At 36.4% G+C, this 24,052-nt stretch overlaps 1 protein-coding gene across 1 annotated transcript in view; it reads left to right on the top strand.

The window, feature by feature from the left end:
* LOC150076435 (acyl-coenzyme A synthetase ACSM3, mitochondrial-like) overlaps positions 1–24,052 on the top strand; it is a 183,497-nt gene that overhangs the window by 65,568 nt on the left and 93,877 nt on the right. Inside the window, exons 5-7 of the mRNA XM_090388160.1 lie at positions 9,395–9,456; positions 9,587–9,647; positions 14,525–14,646. Of these exons, the coding sequence (XP_090244286.1) occupies positions 9,395–9,456; positions 9,587–9,647; positions 14,525–14,646 (245 nt within the window). The remainder of the gene's footprint in view (positions 1–9,394; positions 9,457–9,586; positions 9,648–14,524; positions 14,647–24,052) is intronic.

Below are 24,052 nucleotides of genomic sequence, written 5' to 3'. Positions count from 1 at the left end.
GTTGCCTACTCTATCATCCCCATATTTCTGCCTTAACCCCCCCAGCCTTCAGTCTCCCACCCACTCTATCTTTATGCTAGCGAATGTCCTACACACAAAAACTTAATTATGTCAAAATTCCCGTTCGGCCATTCTTTCGGCCGTTATTATGCAAGCATTATCCCCCTCACCTAACGATCATCAAACCGACGATGATGGATATATGTCTCAGTCTGTACGTACGTGCATATAAAAGAGCGCGCGCGTTTTTTTTTTTTTTTTTTTTTTTTTTTTAGGTCCTAGCCTCTGAAATCTCAGGAAATTAGGTGGCAGGACCTGCCAGAGTGAAACTAAAACTACTGGGTTCCTGGTCTGCCTCCACGGGGCGAAGGTGGGGCAACGTTGGGCCTCAGCAGGGGTCCAGCGGCTAAACGACCAGATGAACAACGGTACACGACATCACACAGATACAAAGCCCACACACTTTTAAATCTCTGGCATTTCCCAGTGAACTGGTACACCCACAATGAAAGCAACACGGAGATGGGGGAAACCCCTGGTGCCGTCTGACACTAAATACACCTTACACCTTATATATAAGGACCAATCTAAATTAATTTCGCCGAACATTCTGGACTTCTCCCTAGCGCTTCCGCGACGCGTATGCGATCATTTTTTTTTTTTTTTTTAGGTCCTAGCCACTGAAATCTCAGGAAATTAGGTGGCAGGACCTGCCAGAGTGAACTATATACTAGTGGGTACCCGGTCTGCCTCCACGGGGCTAAAGTGGGGCGACATCGGGGCTCAGTAGGGGTCTGGCGGCTAAACGACCAGAAGAACAACGGTACACAACGCTACACATGTACAATATCCACACACTTTTAAATCTCTGGCTTTTCCAGTCAACTGGTTCACCCACAATGTAAACTACGCGGAGATGGGGGAAACCCCTGGTGCCGCATAACCCTAAACACACTTTACTTGACACAAGGACGTGCTGCAGGAAGTTTTGTTACTACTGAGGAAGGAAGCCGATGCTTCCGAAAGCTCCAGATTTTTATCCGGTTTATTTTATCGCAAGGATTTCATCATGTTTTTTTTTTTACAATGTACATAATTTAATATAATAGCAGTTTTTGTAAATATTTATTTTATTTGTAAATATTTTAGTTACAGTAAAATACTTATAATTTCATGGTTGGTGTATGAGTCTATTTATTGCTAAATATATATATATCCGATAATACAAAATAAAACAAAAACATAAGCCAGTAGCATGGCAAAAAGGTAGAGCGAAAATTAACATAAAAATAACGTAAAATAAAATAAACCAAATGGGAAAGGGAAAGTAAAGGTAATAAGACAAACAGTAGCCGATTAAACCCTGTATAATTTAGCACTTTAAATCCAATTAATAAAAACGATATCAAATTTAAAATAAAGCCAATTATAATATTATTTAGAGGTAACCAATTCCGAAAAACGTGAAATATTACCAAAAATGGGTTAAAAGTACTAAAAGCAAAACAAAATATTAGACTGACCATCATAGCCCATGTCGACAGAGGACCACGAGGCCAATAATGGTCATGGAATCGCTGCATTTCAATCGCCAAACAAATCGTCGCAAAGGCGAAAAGATCGAAGAAACATAACCACCCATTCCTCCTCCGATCGATCCACCAATGCAGAGGATTAGTATAGCGGTGGTCCTTGTGCAGCGAGAAATAATTTATAGAACAGACAACACTCTAGATCAAAACCACACCACTAACATAATAAAGCATAATCAGCTTATATAAAGGAAAGAAAGAAATAGATGGCGGCACAGGCGCTGCTTATTTAGCATATCATCCCACTACTACCACTGATTTATATTTAAATAATGACTTAATAATAAAATAAAATAAATAAATATTAAGCTGTCATTAGAGGCAGCAAAATGCACATCCTCCACATGAAGCCCCGATAATACAAAATAAAACAAAAATAAAAACATAAGCCAGTAGTATGGCAAAAAGGTCACGTTTTTCGGAACTGGTTACCTTCGAGGGAGTTACCGCTAAATCATATTATAATTGGCTTTATTTTAAATTTGATATCGTTTTTATTAATTGGATTTAAAGTGCTAAATTATATAGGGTATAATCGGCTACTGTTTGTCTTATTACCTTTACTTTCCCCTTCCCATTTGGTTTATTTTATTTTACGTTATTTTTATGTTAATTTTCGCTCTACCTTTTTGTCATACTGCTGGCTTATGTTTTTATTTTGTATTATCGGATATATCGGGGCTTCATGTGGAGGATGTACATTTTGCTGCCTCTAATGACAGCTTAATATTCATTTATTTTATTTTCTTATTTTATTTTTAAGTCATTATATATATATATATATATATATATATATATAATCTTATTTTAGTGTATTTTATCGCAAAGATTTCATCATAGTTTTAATGTTTTTTACACTGTATACTGGCTGTATACGGGTTAGAGCTAATATAATGGAAGCAATTGCATGAAAAAGTATAAAACATGAAGTACCTGTTTGTTTGATGATGGAAATGATGGCTCATCTGTGTTGGGCGGAAGAAGAGGAATCTATTGGTACTTGAATCATGCTGTACGGTCAAGGATAAGTAACTAAAACTTGCTATCTATGAAGAGAACACGACATAACCGAACACGACATACATCAACTCGCGCAAGCGCACTGTCGTATATAAGTAACATACAACTGGGACTGTTAGTAATCCTGGGTATAACCTCCTTGCCCAAGCACACTGTGGGTGACCACCAAGGTATGAACCAATGTAAGCAGGTGTCGAGGTGTGGCACGCCACATGGAGGAATGCTGCTCCTCTGTGTTACCAGGCAATACTAGGTTGTAGATGACTCATCAACCGGTGCAATACCACCACTTTGCTTATTTGAGGCTTGAAGTGGTGGAACCCATGTTTAGTCTCCAGAGCTAAGTTCCGGTCAACCCTTCCCCGTCATGCAATATGAATGATGACTTTTGAGGTTATGGTGAACATCATAGCGATATCCAATCTTCCTTACATTTCGAGAGTACAGCTCTAAAACGGTGTTCACAGGCCGGCCGCTAGTTAGTACACCGGACCGAACATATTGGTAACTCTTTTTTTTTTTTTTTTTTTTTTTTTGTAGTTGTTGGCGCATAGACTTCTGTGGATGCACCACCCAAGGTTTTTGCAGTACTTGGATCAAAGCCCGAGGCGGGAATCGAACCCGCGACCTTTCTTTGCGATAAAATACACTAAAACAAACCGGTTGCCAGGCAGGCACTTTACCCACCCGGCTAGCCGGGTCGGCCGGTAACTCTTTGGGAGGCTTCCGGATCAGCTAGTGTATAATCTTTCTACCTCTATTCTGCCAAATAGTGACTGGAGGGAGTCTGAATAGTGTGTATGCGGGGGGGGGCATTGTCGAGGCCACGTTATGTCACGGATCTGGGTATATTTTAACATGTGTACACCATATCCAAAAATTTCATTACTTCATACAGCATGTCCCCCCCCCCACTTTTCTTACTATTGAATACACCGTGAATTATCAAACTAATAGAGTAAGCTTATCTGCGAAAAGATCTAAACCTCCCAAACACTTCCTAGTTCATTTCACAAATATGCATGGTCTCAATTCTAATCTCAATGATATCCATTTCCACTTGCCGTCTGCCAAACCCCATGTACTTTTTCTGTCAGAATCCCAGTTATCGGTCAATTCAACTACTGCTCATCTCAGCTGCCCAAATTATTCACTGTATGATTCTTTTTGCCTCCAAGGTGGTGCATATGTTCGTTCCGATATTCCCTGTCAGAGAATTGGTAATTTGGAATCTCCTCTCTTCGATCGTCTCTGGCATAAAATCTCTCTACCTCATTGTGCCAAATTCATCTGTTGTCTCTACCATTCTCCCAACTCCACAAATCACTTGGAGCTCTTTGCAACTTGACTTTCTCCAGTCCAACTTTCCTAATAGTGAGATAATTTTCCTTGGTGATTTTAATGTTCACAACTCCAGCTGGCTTCCATTTTCCACTTTCTCGACCCAGCTGGTCGAGATGCTGAAGCTTTTGCAATTTCTAATGACCTTGCACAGATTGTTCATTTACTTACAAGAATACCGGACAGTCCTAACCATACAGCCAACACGCTTGATCTTTTTCTCACAAACAACACTTCTAAATACACGGTCAAGTGTGTGGTCCTTCGGGTACCTCAGATCACAACTTGGTGATTGTCTCTTCTCCAATGGACCTTTATCTCATAGCTATTCCCAAACTCGTATTGTTTGGCATTACAAGAATGCAAAATGAGATGACCTGCGAGATTTCTTTCCCTTGGTCCGACTACTGTTTCAAAACCTTTGATGTCAACGTTTGAGCAGATCGTGTCAGTGAAATTATTCTTGTAGGAATGGAATCCTTTATTCCACACTCCACTTTAAAATCTCGTCCTTTATCTAACCCTTGGTTTTCCAATAAATGTGCTAAGGCTGTTCAAGAGAAGAATGTTGCATATCGTGATTGGCTTGTTTCCAATTCTTCAGTTCATTTTCTGCCTACACTAAAGCTCGCAAAAATTGTAAAGCAGTTATTAATCAATCTAAACTAGATATGGAACAGGCTAAGAGTAGAAAACTTGCTTTATATCAATAGATATGAATATAAGGAACGTGTATATGAATATAAGGTAGACATACACCAAGGTATGTCTGCCTTATATTCATATACACGTTCATATGTACAAAGCACATATTTCAGAATATTCACACAAGTCACAGTGCCAAATTGATGTTCGGTATCGCATTTTCTTGTGAAAACGTTCGTCGATTTACCTGCAACGTGCTGTTCTGCGCCTCATAGGAGATAGCAAGTGGAGATATCAGTAACAGTCGACATCAGGGGCCAAACAAAAGGGAAACAAGTTCGGCCAACGAGCCCCTGTAATTGCGATCCGAAGCGAATTTCAGGAGATCAACTCCGATCGTTAGCGCGGCTTGTATTGTAAGAAGTACTTGGCCAGGTAGGAATCTGTCACTGATCTTCAGCCTGTTCCGTTATAGCTGAAGAAGAGGAACAGCTCGTAAGGAAGGAAGTGGAACATGCAACTGACATATCCCAGAAGTCAGGGGAGTTGATTTTGCCAACCAGCATTTTGACTGCGGTCACAGTTCTCCTCATGCCGATTATTTGAGGCAGCCGCGGGATTTGAAGTTGGTCGGCCATGCTGATGGTCCTCTGTTGTGGGGGGTGTCGATGTTTGCGGGTTGCCCACTTCAATATTCACCGGCGAGGATGGGCTTCGTGAGAGAAGGTACTGCGGAGGCCCATATTTCAGAGGCATACAGAAAGGTAGGATACACAATGGTTTCCAGATATCTGATTGTGGTTCTTGCGTCTGAGTTATGAAGAAGATGTTGACGGGCAATCCAGCGCATTCGGCTGATCTTGCGTAGAACACATTCGATGTGACATTGAACCTAAGGTTTGGGGTCAAAGGTTACTCTTTGTGTTTAGTTACACTTGGAATAACTGCACCTTCCAGTGAGAGTTACATGAATGTGGGACACTTCTTGAGAGATAAAAAACATAATAACGGATTTTTGGGGATTCAGTTTAAGACCGAAATGGTTGAGATGGCTACAGAAAGCTGTGATCTTATTACAGATTTCCGATGTGATCACTCCTCTGTCGGTGGTATTTCTGTTAGGAACTTTATATCGTCGATATCATCTCTGTTACACACAACGGAATAAGGAGGGCGGTAAAAAGTAACCCCGATAAAACGCCACCTTGCGGCACACCTGCATTGATGGATACGGTATAGGAGAGGTTGCGATGATTGAGGTACACTGTTCTATTCCAGAGGAGCGAGTGCAGAAAAGCGAAAACGTCACCTTTGATCCGAAAGAAATTGGTTAGGAGATTCAGAAGGGCTGAGATGTTCAGGCTATCAAGGGCAGCTTCGATGGGCACGCGCATACGTAAATTAATATGCAAATACGAAAATCCATATGAGCACGCGCATTGGAAAATGAACATGCGCATGCACATACGTAAATTAATATGCGCACACGCATACGAAAATGAAAATGCGCATGCGCATACGAAAATCGCATATGGATTTTCAGAATCAATATGCACACACGCATGCGCATATTGATTCTGAAAATCCATATGCACATACGCAAATGAACATGCGCACGTGCATACGAAAATGAACATGCGCATACGAAAATCCATATGCGCATACGAAAATGAACATGCGCATGCGAATTTCGTATGCGCATACGTAAATCAATATGCACACGTGCATGCGCATGTGCGTATTGATTCTGAAGATCCATATGCGGACGTGCATACGTAACTTAATATGCACACGCGCATACGAAAATCCATATGCGCATGCGTATACGTAATTCAATATGCATTAGTATATTGAAAATGAACATGCGCATGCGCATATGTAAATTAATATGCGCACACGCATACAAAAATGAACATGCACATGCGCATACATAAATTAATATGCGCATGCGCCTACGAAAATCCATATGCACATGTGCATACTAAAATCAATACGCGCACGCGCATACGAAAATCCATATACGCACGTGCTCATGTTAATAATATTAATTTTCGTATGCGCGTGCGCATGTTTCGTATTAATATAGGCATACGTAAATTAATATTGGGATTGGAAGTAGTTGCTCTCAGGTGGATGGTGTAGATTTTTCTGCGACCTACACTGGCTTTTTGTTGCTCAAGGTATTGGTATTGGCCCGTGGAGATGTATACAGTTCATTATATATTTGTATACAGTATATATTTGTAGAGATGTATACAGTTCAGTAGAGATATATACAGCTCAGTATGGCTTTAGATGCTAATGCACTGTATAAATAACATCAACAATCACCATCATAAACAGGTAGGTTGCTAAATTCAAAAGGGGTCGTAGAGTTGACAAAGTTGAATCCATAACTGTGTTAGTCACATAAAAGATTAATGCTGTTGATGATCTGATTTTAAAAAATCACTGAATCACGGTACAGTACATAATAGAGATAATGAACGTGTCTTGTGAAAAGCCCATTACACTGTGAACAAAGAATTGATTATTAAAAATTCTTTGGGTAAAAAAAGATTTGAATGTAGACCAGAAGAGAGAGGATAGAGTAAATTTTGTGAAGACAATTCTTGTAAAATTTTTCTCAGGATTGAAACAAATTTATAGCTAGTTGGTGACTGTGGATGATACTTGGATTCATTTTCATGATCCTGATACCAAACAACAGTACATAATCTGGCATTATAAACGATTTCCTTGCTAGAGCACCAAGGTGTCAAGATGATGGGCATCAATTTTTTGGGATGAGGAAGGGGTGATATTCATTAAATACCCTCAGAAAGGGAAAAACCATCACAAGTAAATATTGTTCTTCCTTGCCACTGAAATTTCATGCGCTATTAAAGGCAAGATGTTATGAAGAACTCTTTAGAAATATCCTCTTTCTATATTCTAGTGCTCTATTATAAGGCTCAGGTAACCATGAAGACAATTTTTAAATTTATATATATAAATTGTATTGTTCTTGCTTTCACTTATTCTCCAGAAATGCCTCCCCTTCAGATTACTTCTTGTTTCCTGCACTGAAAAAAAAAAAACATCTGAAAGGGTACACTTAGTGACAGATATTGAAGTTTTAATCAGTTGAATAGTAAAAAGACTATAAGACAGTGGTATTTGTGTAAGGGGTCTATAGATGAATAAAGTTGCATCATGCAGCTTTATTCAATGTTATTTAACGTTTTGAATAAAAGTTGATTCATTTTCAGATTCATTATTTCCATGGTAGAAATTGAAGCAATTTGAAGAAACTTTTTTAAATATGCCTCATTTGTATGAACCCATCCATGTAAAGTAAAGTGCAGCCATTATCAACCCACTGCAGGATGGAAGCCTCCTCAACAATTCATGTTGAAGGAAAATGGACCATAATCTGCCACGTTGGTCCAGTGCGGGTTGGCAGATCAACTGTATTCAGCAGTCAGGGGCTCGAACCCGGGTCTACTCAAAGAGCATGTGCTACTGCACTCCCGCTCCTGCCCACTCGGCGACAGAGGCCCTGTACACTGCTCTAACATTAATATCCGGATACCCTTCCATTGATGGTTGATCACATCCTACCCAAGCACTATATGTCAGAGACAACTAAATATACTCAGGTAAATTTAGGACCTTCTTAACCTTCTAGGAGAAAGTAGTATAATTGTAAATGCAATGTGCCACAATCAATGGAGTTAGCAGACTTCCAGTGACAAATGATAATAGGGTGCCACATAAGTGGTCGGTCTGTATATGACACTTCGTGGCACTGAAGATCCCCAGGTTGGTGATTGGTGATGTGATCAGCAAATGGAAGAGGACTGATGTTGGAACTGTCACTAAGTGACTCAGGGAAAACTCTGAAGTCAACAGAATGTGATAGGAGAGCCCTACAAAGAATCATCTGCTCAGCATGCAGGTTGATATTGTTGCAGAACACAGAAGCCCTCGGTGAGGCAACTGGAGCACATGTCAGCACCAGTATTGTGTGCAGGACACTGCATGATATGGGTTTCCACATTTGAGAGGCCATCCACAAGCCAGTAATCACCCTGACTAATGCAGATGCCATCTACTTGGCATAAAGCCCACTGTTCTTGGACTGTAGACCAATGGGAAGCTGAGTTTTGGAGTTATGAGTCACAGTCTATCAATCTGACAGTTGTGCCTGGGTGTGGTCGATGCCATGAGGAAAGCTAGCTGCTGGACTGTATTGTCTCAACGTTGAAGTTTGGTGAAGATAGCATGATCGTTTGGGGCTGTTTTTCCTGGGATCATTAGTCATTTTGGTTAAAGCCATGAATGTTGAAAGCTATCTAGACATCCTGAGCAATGATGCATACCTATGTTGTGACAGCACATCAGGGAAGGCACGTATATCAGCAGGCTAGTGCTGCATGTCATATGGCTCATGTTATGTTGGACTGGGCAGTCCAGATTCTTAACCTTAATTGTATAGAGAACCTCTGGGATGAATTGGATCATCAGCAGAGCTGAACTGATTGCCACTTTGAAGGCCAACTGGCTGGAAATATTGGAGGGTATTTACAAAAATTGATGGAGAGTGTTCCATAGAGACAAGAGGCTGTCATAAAGGTTAAAAGTTTCAACACACGTTAATAGTTTTCCTGTAAATAACAATATTTGTAGATATTCAGGTGTCTGGATATTAATCTTAGGACAGTGTATTTATGTATTTATTTATGTGCATTATTATTATTATGTATAGTATATTATTTATGTACATCCCTGTGCTATTTTATTTATATTTTCAGGTCATTCATTTATGTCCTTCTGTAAAAGCAAAAGTTCTAATTTCTGATACTGCAAATCCAAGGTATTTTGCAATACTTGTTTAATTCTGTCATCTATTTCTACAAATATTTATAAAATAAGCAAGTAATGATTGTGTCATAAGTTTGTCTAGGAACCATTCTCCAGTTAACTTCTTATTACTTTTGTTTTAGGAATCGTCCAGGCTGGTTGAATTTTCATGAACTTCAGGAGCAAGCTTCCTCAGAACATGAGGTTTGTATAATCTATACAAATGTAAACTATTTATGTAATCCATAGGTAATATGGTTTACATAAATTTGTTAATTTTAATTACACATTATTGCCTGTAAATTTGATTACACATTATGCCTGTTAATTCAATTACATATTATTGCCTGTTAATTCAATTACATATTATTGCCTGTTAATTCGATTACACATTTCTTATTGTTGAAGTTAAAATTTATTCTTGAATTAGTTAACAGATAGCTATTAGCAAACATTCGGTAAAGAATTAAGTTTTAAGTTTTAAAAATTTTACATTAGTTATTAATTTGGTTACTAACTTGGGGAATAGCAATCTCAAAATAAATTATACATTTGGGAGGGGGGGGGTTAATTAAAAATAGTAGAGGAAGAAAGGAATATAGGATTTATAATACAGGCAGATGTGAAGTTTTCTGAGTAGTGTAAACAAGCATCCATGAAAGCCCGTGGCATCCTATTGATGATTTATCAAACATTATTCTGTAAAGTTAGGGAGGTCATAATCCCACAAGGCAACTTGTATGACCGAATTTGGAATATGGTGTCTAAGTATGGATATTTCATTTGATAAAAGACATTGAGCTTCTTGAAATGTGAAATGGTCTTGAAATAGTCTAAAGATGGGCAATTCACAGGGTGAGATCAACAAAAGGGCAACCATATGAGGAAAGACTCTGTATACTCGGACTATACATCTTGGCAGCTAGGCACCTCAGAGGTGACTTGATTGAGATTTATAGACTCTGAAAGGGTTTAGTAAAATAAACAAAGATGGAATTTTCACTGTAATAGAAAATTCCAGAACTCGAGCATAAATTCGAATTACAGGGGAAGAGGTTTTGACTAGATTGTATGAAGTTTTCTTTTAGCCAGTAAATCGTTGATTGCTGGAACAGGTTGCCTTCACAGGTAATTGAAGCTGACAGTTTGAATAAATTGAATGGTCAACTGGATAGCTACCTATGTGAGGAGGAAAGCAAATAATTTGCTTTCCTCCTCAATTTCCTCCTCAATTTCCTCCAAAATTATCTACTCAATTTTTTTTGTTTTGTTTTTTTCTGCCCAGTACAGCAAAAGCCTATGGCTTCCTTGCCCTATATGGCTATTACTATATGTTTTGAAATGGAAAGTGAGGCATATAGACACAACCATCATCTATTCCAACACTGTGGAATGCCTTCCAGGCAGCATGGCTGCAAATCCCTACAGACATCTAGTGGAGTTAATACTTGGGCAAACAGTGGCTGTCATCTGTGCGAATGGTGGCCCAACATGGTATTAGGTAGGTGGTCATAATTCAGTGACCACTTGGTGTGTGTTCATTAATTCTTTTGAACAATCTTCTCCAGGTTTGACCACCAATATATGATTTTTGGCAGTCTTTGTATTGTGAATTGTATAGAGGGTATTTGGTGGCAAGACACAGGTGAAGCAGGGAAGGAAATTTTTATTATATTTTTAATGGTGTTAGTTGTTGTAAACCTGGTGCACAATCCATATTTTTTGGCTATGTTTTTAATCTGTTTGCTAATTTGGAGAACATAGGGGATCGTAATGTACTCTTTTTGTTTTTGTTTTTCTGGTTCTTTATTAGATCCCTGTATGTGTTGAGATATTTCTTTTTTTGTTGATGTTAATTGTTTTCATTATTAGTTTTTGAAAAATGTTTGGGAAAGTCTGTTGATTTCTCTATTGAGTGCTTGTTCTTTTCTGTGCTTGTTGTAATTTGTGCTTCTTGTGTTTGTTGTAATTTGTCAAGACAATAACATTTTGTGGATGAGAACTGCAGTCAGAAGCAAGAATTTCCTACTGGGGAAATATTCCTAGCCCTAGGTTTTAGCAGTCTTTCAGCAGATCAGTGATCATCGTCAACAAAATTAATAAAAAAAAAAGTAATAAATACCATATAAAATTTAAAAAATGGCATTTCATTTGTCTAATATTATCATCTCTTCCAATCAAAATTTGTCACATTATGGATAAAATCAGATAAGCCATTACTGAAAAAGAATTTGGAATCTGTGCACTTAATCTAAAGCCTGTTTCACCTAAAAACATCAAGTAAATAAACCATTTCCCCATCATTATATTCATTTGAAAATAGTGCACACTAATTAGTTAAAAAAACTATAGCTCTATAGTTTAATATACATGCAGCTTCCTGCATTTTCTAGAAACTATTTTCTACAGTTACATTTTACTTGTGTTCGGTTTTCGGTGACAGCATCCATGAGGGCTAAGTATAAGAGTGGGATACTGTCTGAGGACCCAGCTGTATACAACTTTTGTGAAGTAGTGGCTCAAATGTGTGTACCAAGGTCAATAAATTGGCCTTGGTACTTATATTTGAGTTTGTCTGAGGGATACTGTCTGAAGGTCTAGCTTAGTAGGTAGAATTTTCTTTTGGAAGTGCAAAATCTAGCTTTAAACAACTTTTGTTTTGTGAGGAGTGCTCAAATATATGTACCAAGGTCAGTAAACTTCCTGCATGACAAATACTCTGATTGATCATGTTATATTAATGCAGTATGTCATGTATTTGCAGAAGTTTGATGCCCAAACCCCCTTATTGGCAGAGAGAGAGAGGAGTGACAAATGAAAATCAGAGACCAAATAGAAATTCTAAAAATATATACACACTATATCTTTCTGTATATATGTGTTCTTTCTCTTTTGGAATTGGGGAGCCCCACCACAATGCAGTAGTGGTAGCAGTGTAGTTATGCTACTGTATAAAATCCCACCTGTATTATTGAGTAGGAGGAAAATTTTTAAACTGGCATATATTATTGGTTGCATAGAACCCAAAGTGATCATTTTATACCAAACCCACTGTAGTTACTATACTGTCTATTAGATGGTAACTTAATTGAAGCATTTAAAGTTAAATGTCAACATATAAAGTGCAATATGTGTTGGTTCTTTTAAATTATTCAAGAAATTGATTATTATTATTATTGATAAAGCATGGCATTAGTAATATTAATGTGTTTTTTTTTTTTTTTTTAAATAATGAGCTTGCCCCCTTTTTGTTTAATTCAGTTATTACATGAAAATATTTTGCATAGTTATATTTGTATGATATAAAGGTTTATTAAATATCAGCATGTGATATGTGTGAGATTCAGTAGTAGTTTTCCTAAATTACTTTAGAAATTGACTATTATTAATAAAGCACAATGTTGGTAACACTGGTGTATTTTTTTTTTTTTTGTATATTTTTGTTTTTTAAACAATATGCATAACCCCTTCATTTTATTCAGTAATTTTATGAAAATATTTTGCATAGTTAATAGTTAAAGGGCATATGTAAGTACTCATAAGCTGGTAATTAAATGATAATTAATTTCCAGCTAAATGACCTTTTACAGTCAAGCAAAAATTTTATGCGACTGTAGAATTTTTTCTCTGAATCATGAAATATAAAAATGAAGTTTATTCTCTTAGAAAACAAAATGCACAAGGCATAATTCTTATGGGTTTTTATAAATTAACTATATAATATCAGTGTAGATACACCGTAATTAACCCATAAATTTGAACTACATAAGTATTGTAAAAGGCATCATTTAAATTGTATCTCATATAGTGGTTGCCTTCATAACAAGATAGCGATATTGCACTACTTCAAATAAATAACACTTCTCTAGTAGAGAAGACTACTGTTATTTATTTTCAGAGGATACCACCACCCAGACGATCGTTTTCAAGCTATTGGGCTTCATTATCAGTGGGTGGGCATGTACCCTGGTAATGCAACCTGCCATCACAGTTGCAAAGTTATATCCACAATATGAGAGATGCCGAAGGGTGTTGGTAAAAACATATTTGAAAACAAAATGCACAAGGCATAATTCTTATGGGTTTTGGTAAATTAACTATATAATATCAGTGTAGATACACCATAATTAACCCATAAATTAACCCTGCATATGAGATGATATGAGATAACTACAATATGAGATACAATTTAAACGATGCCTTTTATATTATTTACTTAGTTCAAATTTATGGGTTAATTATGGTGTATCTACACTGATATCATATAGTTAATTTACCAAAACCCATAAGAATTATGTCTTATGCATCTTGTTTTCAAATACGTTTTTACCAACACCCTTTGGCATCTCTTGTATTGTGGATATAACTTCGCAACTGTGATGGCAGGTTGCATTACCAGGGTACCTGCCCGCCCACTGATGATGAAGCCCAATAGCTTCGATTGGTGTATCTACACCGATATCATATAGTTAATTTACCAAAACCCATAAGAATTATGTCTTATGCATCTTGTTTTCAAATACGTTTTTACCAACACCCTTTGGCATCTCTTGTATTGTGGATATAACTTCACAACTGTGATGGCAGGTTGCATTACCAGGGTACCTGCCTGCCCACTGATGATGAAGCCCAATAGCTTTGAAACGATTGTCCGGGTGGTGGTATCCTCTGAAAATAAATAACAGTAGTCTTCTCTACTAGAGAAGCGTTATTTATTTGAAGTAGTGCAATACCACTATCTCGTTGTGAAGGCAACCACAATATGAGATACAATTTAAACGATGCCTTTTACACTACTTACGTAGTTCAAATTTATAGGTTAATTATGGTGTATCTTATTATATAGTTAATTCTATATAACTATATAACGATATAGTTAATTCTCCTAGAAAGAAATTTTATCAATAATGTTTTTAAGAAAATATATAACTTTCAGATAAGATTAAATATGTATTCCTAATATTGCAAAGAAATTGAACTTACTTGATATCATTTCAGTGTAAAGAAAATTAGAAAATTTAGATATGTTCAAGACTCAGCATGTATTAGCCATTCATATAATTTATACTATATTAACACAGTGTGTAAAGACAGAGAGTAATGAAACATTGGCAGTGTTCTTTACAAGTGGAACTTCTGGTCCTCCCAAAATGGCAGAACAGTCCCATGGAAGTTATGGAACTGGGCATATTGTGAGTGGAAGGTATCTCTCTCTCTCTCTAATTTTTTCCTAACAGTTAGTATACATATTAGTATTAGTAGTGACAAATAATGTAAGGAAGCAAGCTTATATGTCCATTCAAAGCCTTAAACATCTCAGTTAGACTTCCTTGTAGGTGCCTAGTTTCCAGATACTGCAATTTGCAGAAATGAAGTATTTCTTGGTGAATATAAGCTAATTTCTTTCCAATAATTTAATATAGCATTTATCACTATTTTTTCCTGCATCTTCAATTAACAGTAACAAAAAAATAATAAAATGTGCTACTATTTTTAATACTAATAGAAATCTTTATTGTATTGTGAAATGAAAAATAATATACATACATAAATTTCTCTTCACCATGGAGTTACATATATTCTTATTACAAATACAAATACAAAGTTATTGATTTTAAAGATCCTTAACTTCAAGATTCTGACCTTAGTATCAGGGAACTAAGAAGTATATAAAATTGATTAAAATATAAAACATGGCAAAATACATTAAGAAAGGGATGTAAATATACACAAGTAAAAGTTGGCCAGTGTCACAAAAAATATTCACCCTCACTGGAAATGCCAAGATCACTTCACAGTGGGAAGGAAAAAAATCAGCTTAGAGAAGTAAGAGCCATATGTTACTTCTGTAGACAATTCTCTTCCATATATTAGGCATGGAAATGATGTCCAAGAGCAAGGTGCTCTTGGATTGTGGTTGTAATTCTGATTTCTTCAACTTTTTCATGCAACTGCTTCACACCATAGGTAGTAATAAGTGCTGTGGTGTTTCTGACAAGAGAACAGTAGTACTTGAAAGCAACCCAGTGAAACATCTAGTACTCTGCTGCAAAGAGAGATTTTCACTATTGTTGGGACTTCTACCACCCAGTTTCTGCACCATACAGAATAGCAGAGTGAAACAGTGAGTGGATATATTTCCTTGTGATTGTTTGATCTTGCACATAGTGCTGCCAAAGGTTATTCCCAAGTCTGTATGCATGTCAACTAGTGGAACTTGTTTTCCCTGGATCATTGGAACAATCTGTGAAGGTGTTTGCTTCAAGGATAAGATTATCTGTGATGATTTGTCTGAGTTTACCTTGAAGCCAGACTGTCCTAGGTAATCAGCAAATAGGTCCAGGGTGCCACTAAGACAAGCAATAATAGCTTGTTAACAATCTGTTGTTTAACTGGTCATTATTTTTAAATCATCAGCTTAGCATATTGGTTGATTGCTGCTGCAAAGATGCAGAAAACAGCAGCCCAGAAATGACTGCATTTTTTGAAATGCCTATATCAGCAGATCAGATAAATGGTTGGCCATGGACATTAAGCAGGACCCTAACTTGAGGAACACCTTAAGAAAATGCAACATATATTCTTTTACCATTTAAAAAATCTTCCCAGAATTTAAGCAATGGCATTAACACTATCAAATGCAGCCTGGATGTCCAGATATGTAAGACCCATTTTTTCATTGGCCAGAGGCTCAAAGATTGTAGATAGCAAGTTGGTGATAGATCTATCTATTATTAAAATAGTAATATTTTTGTAAAAGATGATTTGAAAAAAAAACAAAAAAAACACCAGAATGAACATTGTAAGCAAGGTTTTTCCAAATAATTTGAGAAGACATGATGTTCTTGCTATAGGTCTGAAGTAAAACACTAAAGTTGGTGCAGAAATTTGGGAAGATGTTTGGCTATGTAAATATTCCACTCTGGTGAGAAATAGTGTTGAGCTAAAATTTCACGATATATGCAAACCAGTTGATCCAAGATATATAGACTCAAAAATTCAGAATAAACTCTGGTTCAATGTTTTCATACAGCTGTAGCATCAGGTTTGAAATGTGTAAAAGTGATTTAGGAAAATTCCTGATTTTCTCTGTCACATTTGTCATGGGTAGCATGGAGTTAATATCTTACTGATTGGAATTTTGTTCTGTTGAAGCTTTTTCTGGCTCTTGAAAAAAAAACAAACTTAACTTGGATATTGCCTGATAATTTCCATATTTTAGAAGTTTTCTTAAGCTTGAACAAACAGGGTGAACTAAATTCAGGTGACCATCATGCATTTGGTCTTGCATTTGATCTATAGAATCTGAAGCAGCTGCAATTTCTACAAAGTTGAACCATGTTATAAGGAGACAGATTGCATGCTCTACATCTTTGTGTTTTAAATCATGCCAGGAAATTAATAAAGCAGCAGAGTTGTGTTTGTTGATGTCATAATGTGCAGGCTCACAGACTGTGATTATTCAGATTTTCCTTGTAAAAATTGCAGATTGGCAAAACAGCTAAGAAAAAGCAATAGGACTATTATCTGATGTGTAGTAGTTAACTTGTCAGCAGTCATGGGAAAATTTGAAATTCCTCTGTTGCACAATTTGAAAGATCAGCAAAAAAAGTAATTCAAAATTATTAATTTCTTTGATGTCACCTATATTTTCAATTTTTTCTGCATACAACTGTGAACAAGTTAGTAATGTACACAGTGTATATATTTCAAGTGCATTCAATTTTTTCCCTTAAATTGAATGATTTTTTTTTTTTTCATTTTCTACGATATAAATGAAAAGTAAATATAGTTATCTCTTTATCAAATGATTACTAAGATAATAACTTTATAGAACAATTAATAACACTCTATAGGTTTATGTCTCTAAACTTAGCCATTTCAAATTCACAAGTCTTGCATAATGGTGCACGTGAAGTATAAACAGACTGTCTGAAACTAACAGTACTGCATTAAAACTACATTTATGAATTTCATACATATGTGAATTTCTTTTTTTTCCATACAATTTGTATGGAAAAAAGAAATAATAATTACAAGATTTCTGGTTGTCTGATTTTAATGAAATTTGGTTTGGCCAAACAAATATTTTTGACAAGTCCAAATACAAAATTCCATGAAAATCCATCCACTGGGAGTACTTCTGTTACATGCTGATGAATGGTTGAACATGCTGATGACAATAGATGCTTAGCATACACAAACTATGACAATAAAGTTCCTGGACTGGTGCAATAAAAAGAACACAAAGTGAAGGAGCTCAAAAATGGTTTATTTTTATTCAAAGTAATTGCTGATTGAATGCACTTATTATGCCATTCTAAAAGTTTCTGAAAAGAGTCAACAAAGGCATTCAAAGAAATGATATAAAGGCATTCAAAGAAATGAACATCATTTCTTTGAATGCCTTTGGACAGTTACGTTTTTTTTTATGTCCTCAACGTCCTGCTATCTCATTCCTTTGAGGGCAATTTTCAGCTACCTTGGGAAAGAGGAAAAAGTCTGCTGGTGATAGATAGATCAGGAGAGTAGGGGGGATGGTTTCCCCCTGATGAAACAATGCCATGTTTCATCAGAAATGTCTTCAGAAAGTGCAGAATGGGCAAGGGCATTGTTGTGCAACAAGAACCAGCTGCCTTTCTCTTGAAATTGCAACTTCACCTGGAAAATGTGCTTCAGCAGTCTTTGGAGCATCTGTGCATAGAATGCAGCATTAACTCCTCCCTTCAAGTACAAATTCCTTGTGAATCACACTGTTTGTTGGAAAATATGATCAGCATTGTCTTGATCCTGTGCTTCTGTAAATGAAACTTTTAGGCCTTGGTGATGATTTTGAAGTCTATTCCCTGCTCTGATGCTTCATCTCTGTCAATTATATTAAAACACCCAACACTCATCTCCAGTGACATTACAGTTGAGGAAATTAGAATTGTCTTGACAAGGCTGGATGAAGTCTTTGCATGATGACACTCTTCTTTGCTTCTTGTCTGTGAGGCTGTGTGACACAAATTTTGCACAGACATTCCTTTTCCCCTAAATCTTCATGCGGAATTTTCCTAATCATATCCTTCATTCTGAGGGTCAAGTGATGACCTCTTATCACAATTTCCCAAACTTTTGCAACTCTGTCCTCATTTCAAGAGGTTGACGGATGCTCAATTCTTGGGTCATCATGAACATCCTCATGTTTGCACGTCCATCTTTGCACCTTATACCACTCAAACACACTGGTACAACTTGAATGTTTTCTCACTATAATCAGTTTTTAACATTTCAAATATTCCTGTTGCAGATTTTCCCAGTTTAAAACAAAATTTGATATTTGTTTGTTGCTCCATTGCAAATCATTTCATGAAATATTAATGCTACTAATGAAATTGATTGTTATTTGCAACCTGTCAGCCTACTGGACAATCTCTGTATCCATCTGTTGAAGGAAGTTTTAATTGCAACATACAACTTCCACATATTTTCAAACTCATCGAACATGACCACAACAGCACTGGTCTGGGAACTTTATTGCCACACCTCGTATTATATGCAAACACATCTAAAAATCCATGTTTTATGTTAAAACATATATTTTTTAATTAATTTTTTGAAAATAAAAACTCCTTTTAGATCTGTTGGTAAGAAAATGCAAATTTAAAAACTGCCCTTCAGCATGCTCCATTAGACAAGAGCATGTAACAGGAGCACTCACTGCATGAAATGTGAAGCACTTGTGTAAACAGTTTCATTCCAGATGATGCATCAATGTCACAAAGCTAGAGAGCATTACCAACTGAAGGAAAGTGTGCGATAGTAAAGCAAACTTACTATCAATAACTCTTCATGACATGTCAATCAACACATGCATATAATTAGGTTTAATTTAATCATGAATTTTTCCTAACTGTGTGATGATTAACAGACATCTGTGGGATTTTTTTTGCAAAGAATTCAAATAAAACATTTTTGGCAACAGGTATTAGCAGTTTCAGCTATGTGAATGTAGTAGATGGAGTACAAATCGCTGAAATGTTGTTCAGGTTGAGTTGACCCCACATGACTAACACAGGGTTAATGGACTGGAGTAGTAATGATATAGCTGCTGAAGAGAAGATTAGGTTAGGTCAAGTTGGTTTTGTCCTGTTGTCAACTAAAGTGTAGCTAAATTGAGACCTAAAACAGCCAGGCTATATTTGAGACAGACTGCCATGGTGATTCAGTTGTGAAGGAGGATTTTTAGTCTCCACAGTTAATGTGCAGTTGGTTCATAAGCCATTGTGAGATTTCATGATCCAGAAGTTGGAAGATATACAGAGTGGCTACATCAAGCATTTCTTATTCTTTTTTGAGAGTAAGACCTCAAAAACTAGAAAAGGTGTCAGAGGGGATGGGGAAAAAAAATGCTTCCATATCACTTCTTTTTTTTTTGCTGATGGTGTAAAAGCTTGCTTTCTTGCATCATTTGCTAATATTAATACTTATACTAAGTAAATGGCTTGCCCATAACTGTATGCAGTACTTCAAATATATCTTAAGCAACACCTCCTTGTACCTGTTGGCAAAATTCTTGTATATATTTGATAAAAAATGGAGAGCCCATGGGGTTCTTTCAGTAACATACTGAATACACTGCTCAGAGAGCTTCATGTTTGATTATACAATTACTTCCAGGTATTTTTTATTCTGCCTTGAGTATGGTACCATCTAGTTGGTATGTTATTCTGGGATTACTGTTACCCATATGCAGTATCTTGCATCTATCAATATTAAACTCTAATTGCCACTTCTCACCCATCTACCTAATTTCTGTAGGTCTGGTTGCAGCAGCGTACCCTGATTCATGTAATTAACCATCCTGGTAATCTTTTATCATCTGCAAACTTAGACATTAAGCCTGATATGCCTTTGTTGATATCATTAAAAAATAATGAAAATAAGGGACCCAGTACTGATCCATGTGAAACTCCACTAATAATATTGGTTCAAAAAGAGCAGTGTCCATTAATAACTACTCTGTCTTCTGTCACTCAACCATCTCTTTATCCAAAGCAGTAATTATGCCCTTAATGCCATACTGCTCAAATTTGTACAGTAGTCATACATGTGAACAGTATCAAAAGCTTTTCTGAAATCTAAGTGTATAATGTCAAAATTATATTTGGCATCCAGTTTCTTTGTTATTGTATCACAGTACCCAATCAGATTAGTCAGGCAGGATCTCTCCTTTACCACAAGCTGGATATGCTGGGTCAGTGAATCCCCCAGACAATAGTTTGGCAATGTGTGCTCTTCATATGCTCCATCCACACAGCTGAAACTCCTAATAGCAGTTTTTGAAAATGTTTTCTTTGATTTCTTCACGAAAATTACACAAATCTCTTTAATTATCATGCAAACAGAAAATTACGGGAATCAGGTTATGCCTAATTACATGCATGTGTTGACTGCCAACTGTCATGCACAGTGAGTGACAGCAAACTGGCTTTATTACTACACACATTTGATTTTGAAAACTGTCAGATAAAGTAAAAATTGCATTACTTTTGCTCCACTATCCCGTCTCAGCAATCTTTTTAAGTCTTTTTATTTTATTACCTTTTTTATGGCAGTTTCCCCAAATAGAAAATCTTTTATAGGAATCAGAAAAAAAAACATGCTTTTCTACTAATTAATCCAAAATATTATTTTTACACATGATTATATGCTATCATATGCAACTACATTAAAAATATGTGCACATATATTCATATATATATATATATATATATATATATATATATATATATTAATGAATGTTTGATTATTTATTCATTTTATTATAATTTAATTTTCGTCACCATTTAATATAATTCAATAGTAATGGGTCGATATGCTAATTTAGCAACGCCTGTGTCGCCATCTATTTTCCTTTTTCTTCTATATAAGCTGATTCAGCTTACAGTATGTCAGTGGTGTGGCTCTGCTGTTCTATAGTTTATTTTTCACTGCATAAGGACCACCGTCGTGCAAATCCTCTGCACTGGTGGATCGTGAGGGAGGGTGAATTGGTACTTCGATCTTTTCACCATGGCGACGATTTGTATAGCGATTGAAATGCAGCGATTCCATGACCGTTATTGGCCTCGTGGTCCTCTGTCGATATGGGGCATAATGGTCAGTCTAGTCTATTCTATTTTATTTTAATTTATTTTGATTTTGTTATCGTTTGGTAGTTCCTTTAACCCTCTTTTGGTGATATTTCACGTCTTTCGGAACTGGTACCTCTGGGGGGGGGGGTACAGCTAAATTATTATATAATTGGCATTATTCTAAAATTTGTATAGTTTTTATTAATCGGATTTAAAACTCGAAATTATACAAGGGTTATCGGGCTACTATTATGTCTATCCTTTTTTTTTTTTTTCGTTCGTTTGTTTATTTGGGTTATTTTTATGTTAATTTTCGCTCTACAGTTTTTGCCATACTACTGGCTTATGTTTTATTTTATTTAATTTAAAATATTGGATGTACTTCAGCTTCATATGGAGGAATTGCATGTCGCTGCCTCTAATGAGCGCCTAATTATTTATTATAATTTAATTTATGTTAATATTTAATACATTTCAATGATAGTATATAAATGTGTATATATATATAGACATTTTTGCAGCACCTTTTTTTTTTTTTTTTTTTTTTTCATGAAGATCATGTTCTTTTAAGACATTTTGTAAATAATTTTTAAAGCTACACCTTGATTTTTCTATATTTTAAATTGTTGGTAGTCTTTCTTGTACTTTTCCTTCCATATCTGATTATAACTGAGAACTGCTCCATTATGCTCCAATCTTGTTACTGTCTATTTATACGCTAAAATTACCAGCCAGAAAAAAAAAAATTCACACAGCCATTGCCTCTAAATGTTTATCCAGTTCCTCCTTAAATTTATTTAACCTATCAACTTCCACAACGACAGATGGAAGTTTGTTCCAGCAATTAACCACCCACTGGCTAAAGGCGATTTTCCGCACATCTATTCTACATCTGTCCTTCCTCAATTTCAATTTATGCCCCCTTAGGTTCATAAACTGAACAAGTGGAAAAATCCCTTCAGAATTCGCGTGCTCAACCCATTCAAAGCCTTATACACCTCAATCAGATTACCATGCAGATGCCTAGTCTCCAGCCATTGCAATTTGCAGAACTTAAGCCTCTCTTGGTAAGAGGATCCCTTCATTCCTCTCACCAATCTTGTTGCCCTTCTCTGTACATGCTCAAGCAAATCTACATCCTTCCTAAAATGAGGCCTCCAGACCTGTGTGCAGTACTCGAGGCGTGTCCTGACCATTGCCTTATACAGAGGGACAATCACCTCCTTTTCCCTGCTAGCAAAATTCCTAAATATCATTGACAAAACCCCATGACCTACCCTGGCAGCCTGTCTGCATTGCTCAGAAAACTTCATATATGACTTCACAATTACTCCCAGGACTTTTTCATTTTCTACCACCTTAAGTGTAGAAACGTACCACACAGATGGTATGTTTCTGTAGGGTTACTTCTACCCATATGCTGTAATTTGCATTTGTCAAGGTTAAACTTCAGTTGCCACTTCTCAGCCCATCTGTCCAAATTTTCTAGATCCTGTTGCAGTAGCACACTGCCATTACTCTCATTAACAACCCTGCGAACCTTTGTATCATCTGCAAACTTCAACACCAAGCCTGATATACCTTCATCAATATCATTGATAAATATACAAAACAACAGTGGACCAACACCAAACCCTGTGGGACTCCACTAATAACATTAGTCCATGAAGAGCAGCATCCATTAATTACCACCCTCTGTCTTCTCCCACTCAACCGTCCTTTTATCCATTGTAGCAAATTACCTTTAATACCATTATGCTCCAATTTGTACAGTGTCAAAAGCTTTCCTGAAATCCAAGTATATGATCTCAAAATTGTTTTTTGCATACAGTTCCTTTGTAACCACATCATAATATCCTATCAAATTTGTCAGACAAGACTTTTCCTTAACAAACCCATGCTGTGTCTGAATTATTGTTGCAGTCTTGTCTAGATGATTCTGCAATGCATCTTTAACCAGTGACTCCATTATTTTACCTGGAACAGAAGTTAAACTGACTGGTCTGTAATTACTCGTGTCACCCTTCGATCCCCCTTTGTAAATTGAGAATACATTTGCACATTTCCAGTCCGTGGGGACCTCCCCTGAGTCCAAGGATGCTCTCATGATTATGGCTGAGGGTTTGCTTACTTCCTTTGCTGCCTCCTTTAATATAACTGGAAAAGTTAAACATAAGCCTTTCTTATGTTTAACTTTAACAATTTCTCCTCCATTTTGCTCTCAGTTATTACAAAATCATTAAGCACCCTGCTACAATTTGATAACCTTCTGCCATTTTCAAACCTTAATAACTTCTCATGTGTGAATGTAAATGCAAAATATTGATTCAGTTTGTTTGTTATCTGAGCAGAATCATCAACAGTTGACCCATCGATATCAAGTGGACCAATCTGATTCATCCTCTTCCCTCTAGAGTTTATATAAGTAAAGAACTCTTTGCTGTTTTTCTTTGCATTCCTTGCCAAAGATTTCTCATAATCTGCCTTTGC

The sequence above is a fragment of the Mastigoproctus giganteus genome, chromosome 13, assembly GCF_048544385.1.
Source record: "Mastigoproctus giganteus isolate SK-2022 chromosome 13, ASM4854438v1, whole genome shotgun sequence".
Classification (NCBI taxonomy): Eukaryota; Metazoa; Arthropoda; class Arachnida; order Uropygi; family Thelyphonidae; genus Mastigoproctus; species Mastigoproctus giganteus.
Note: the sequence above shows the minus strand (reverse complement) of the source record. Positions and strands in the feature narration are given on the sequence as shown.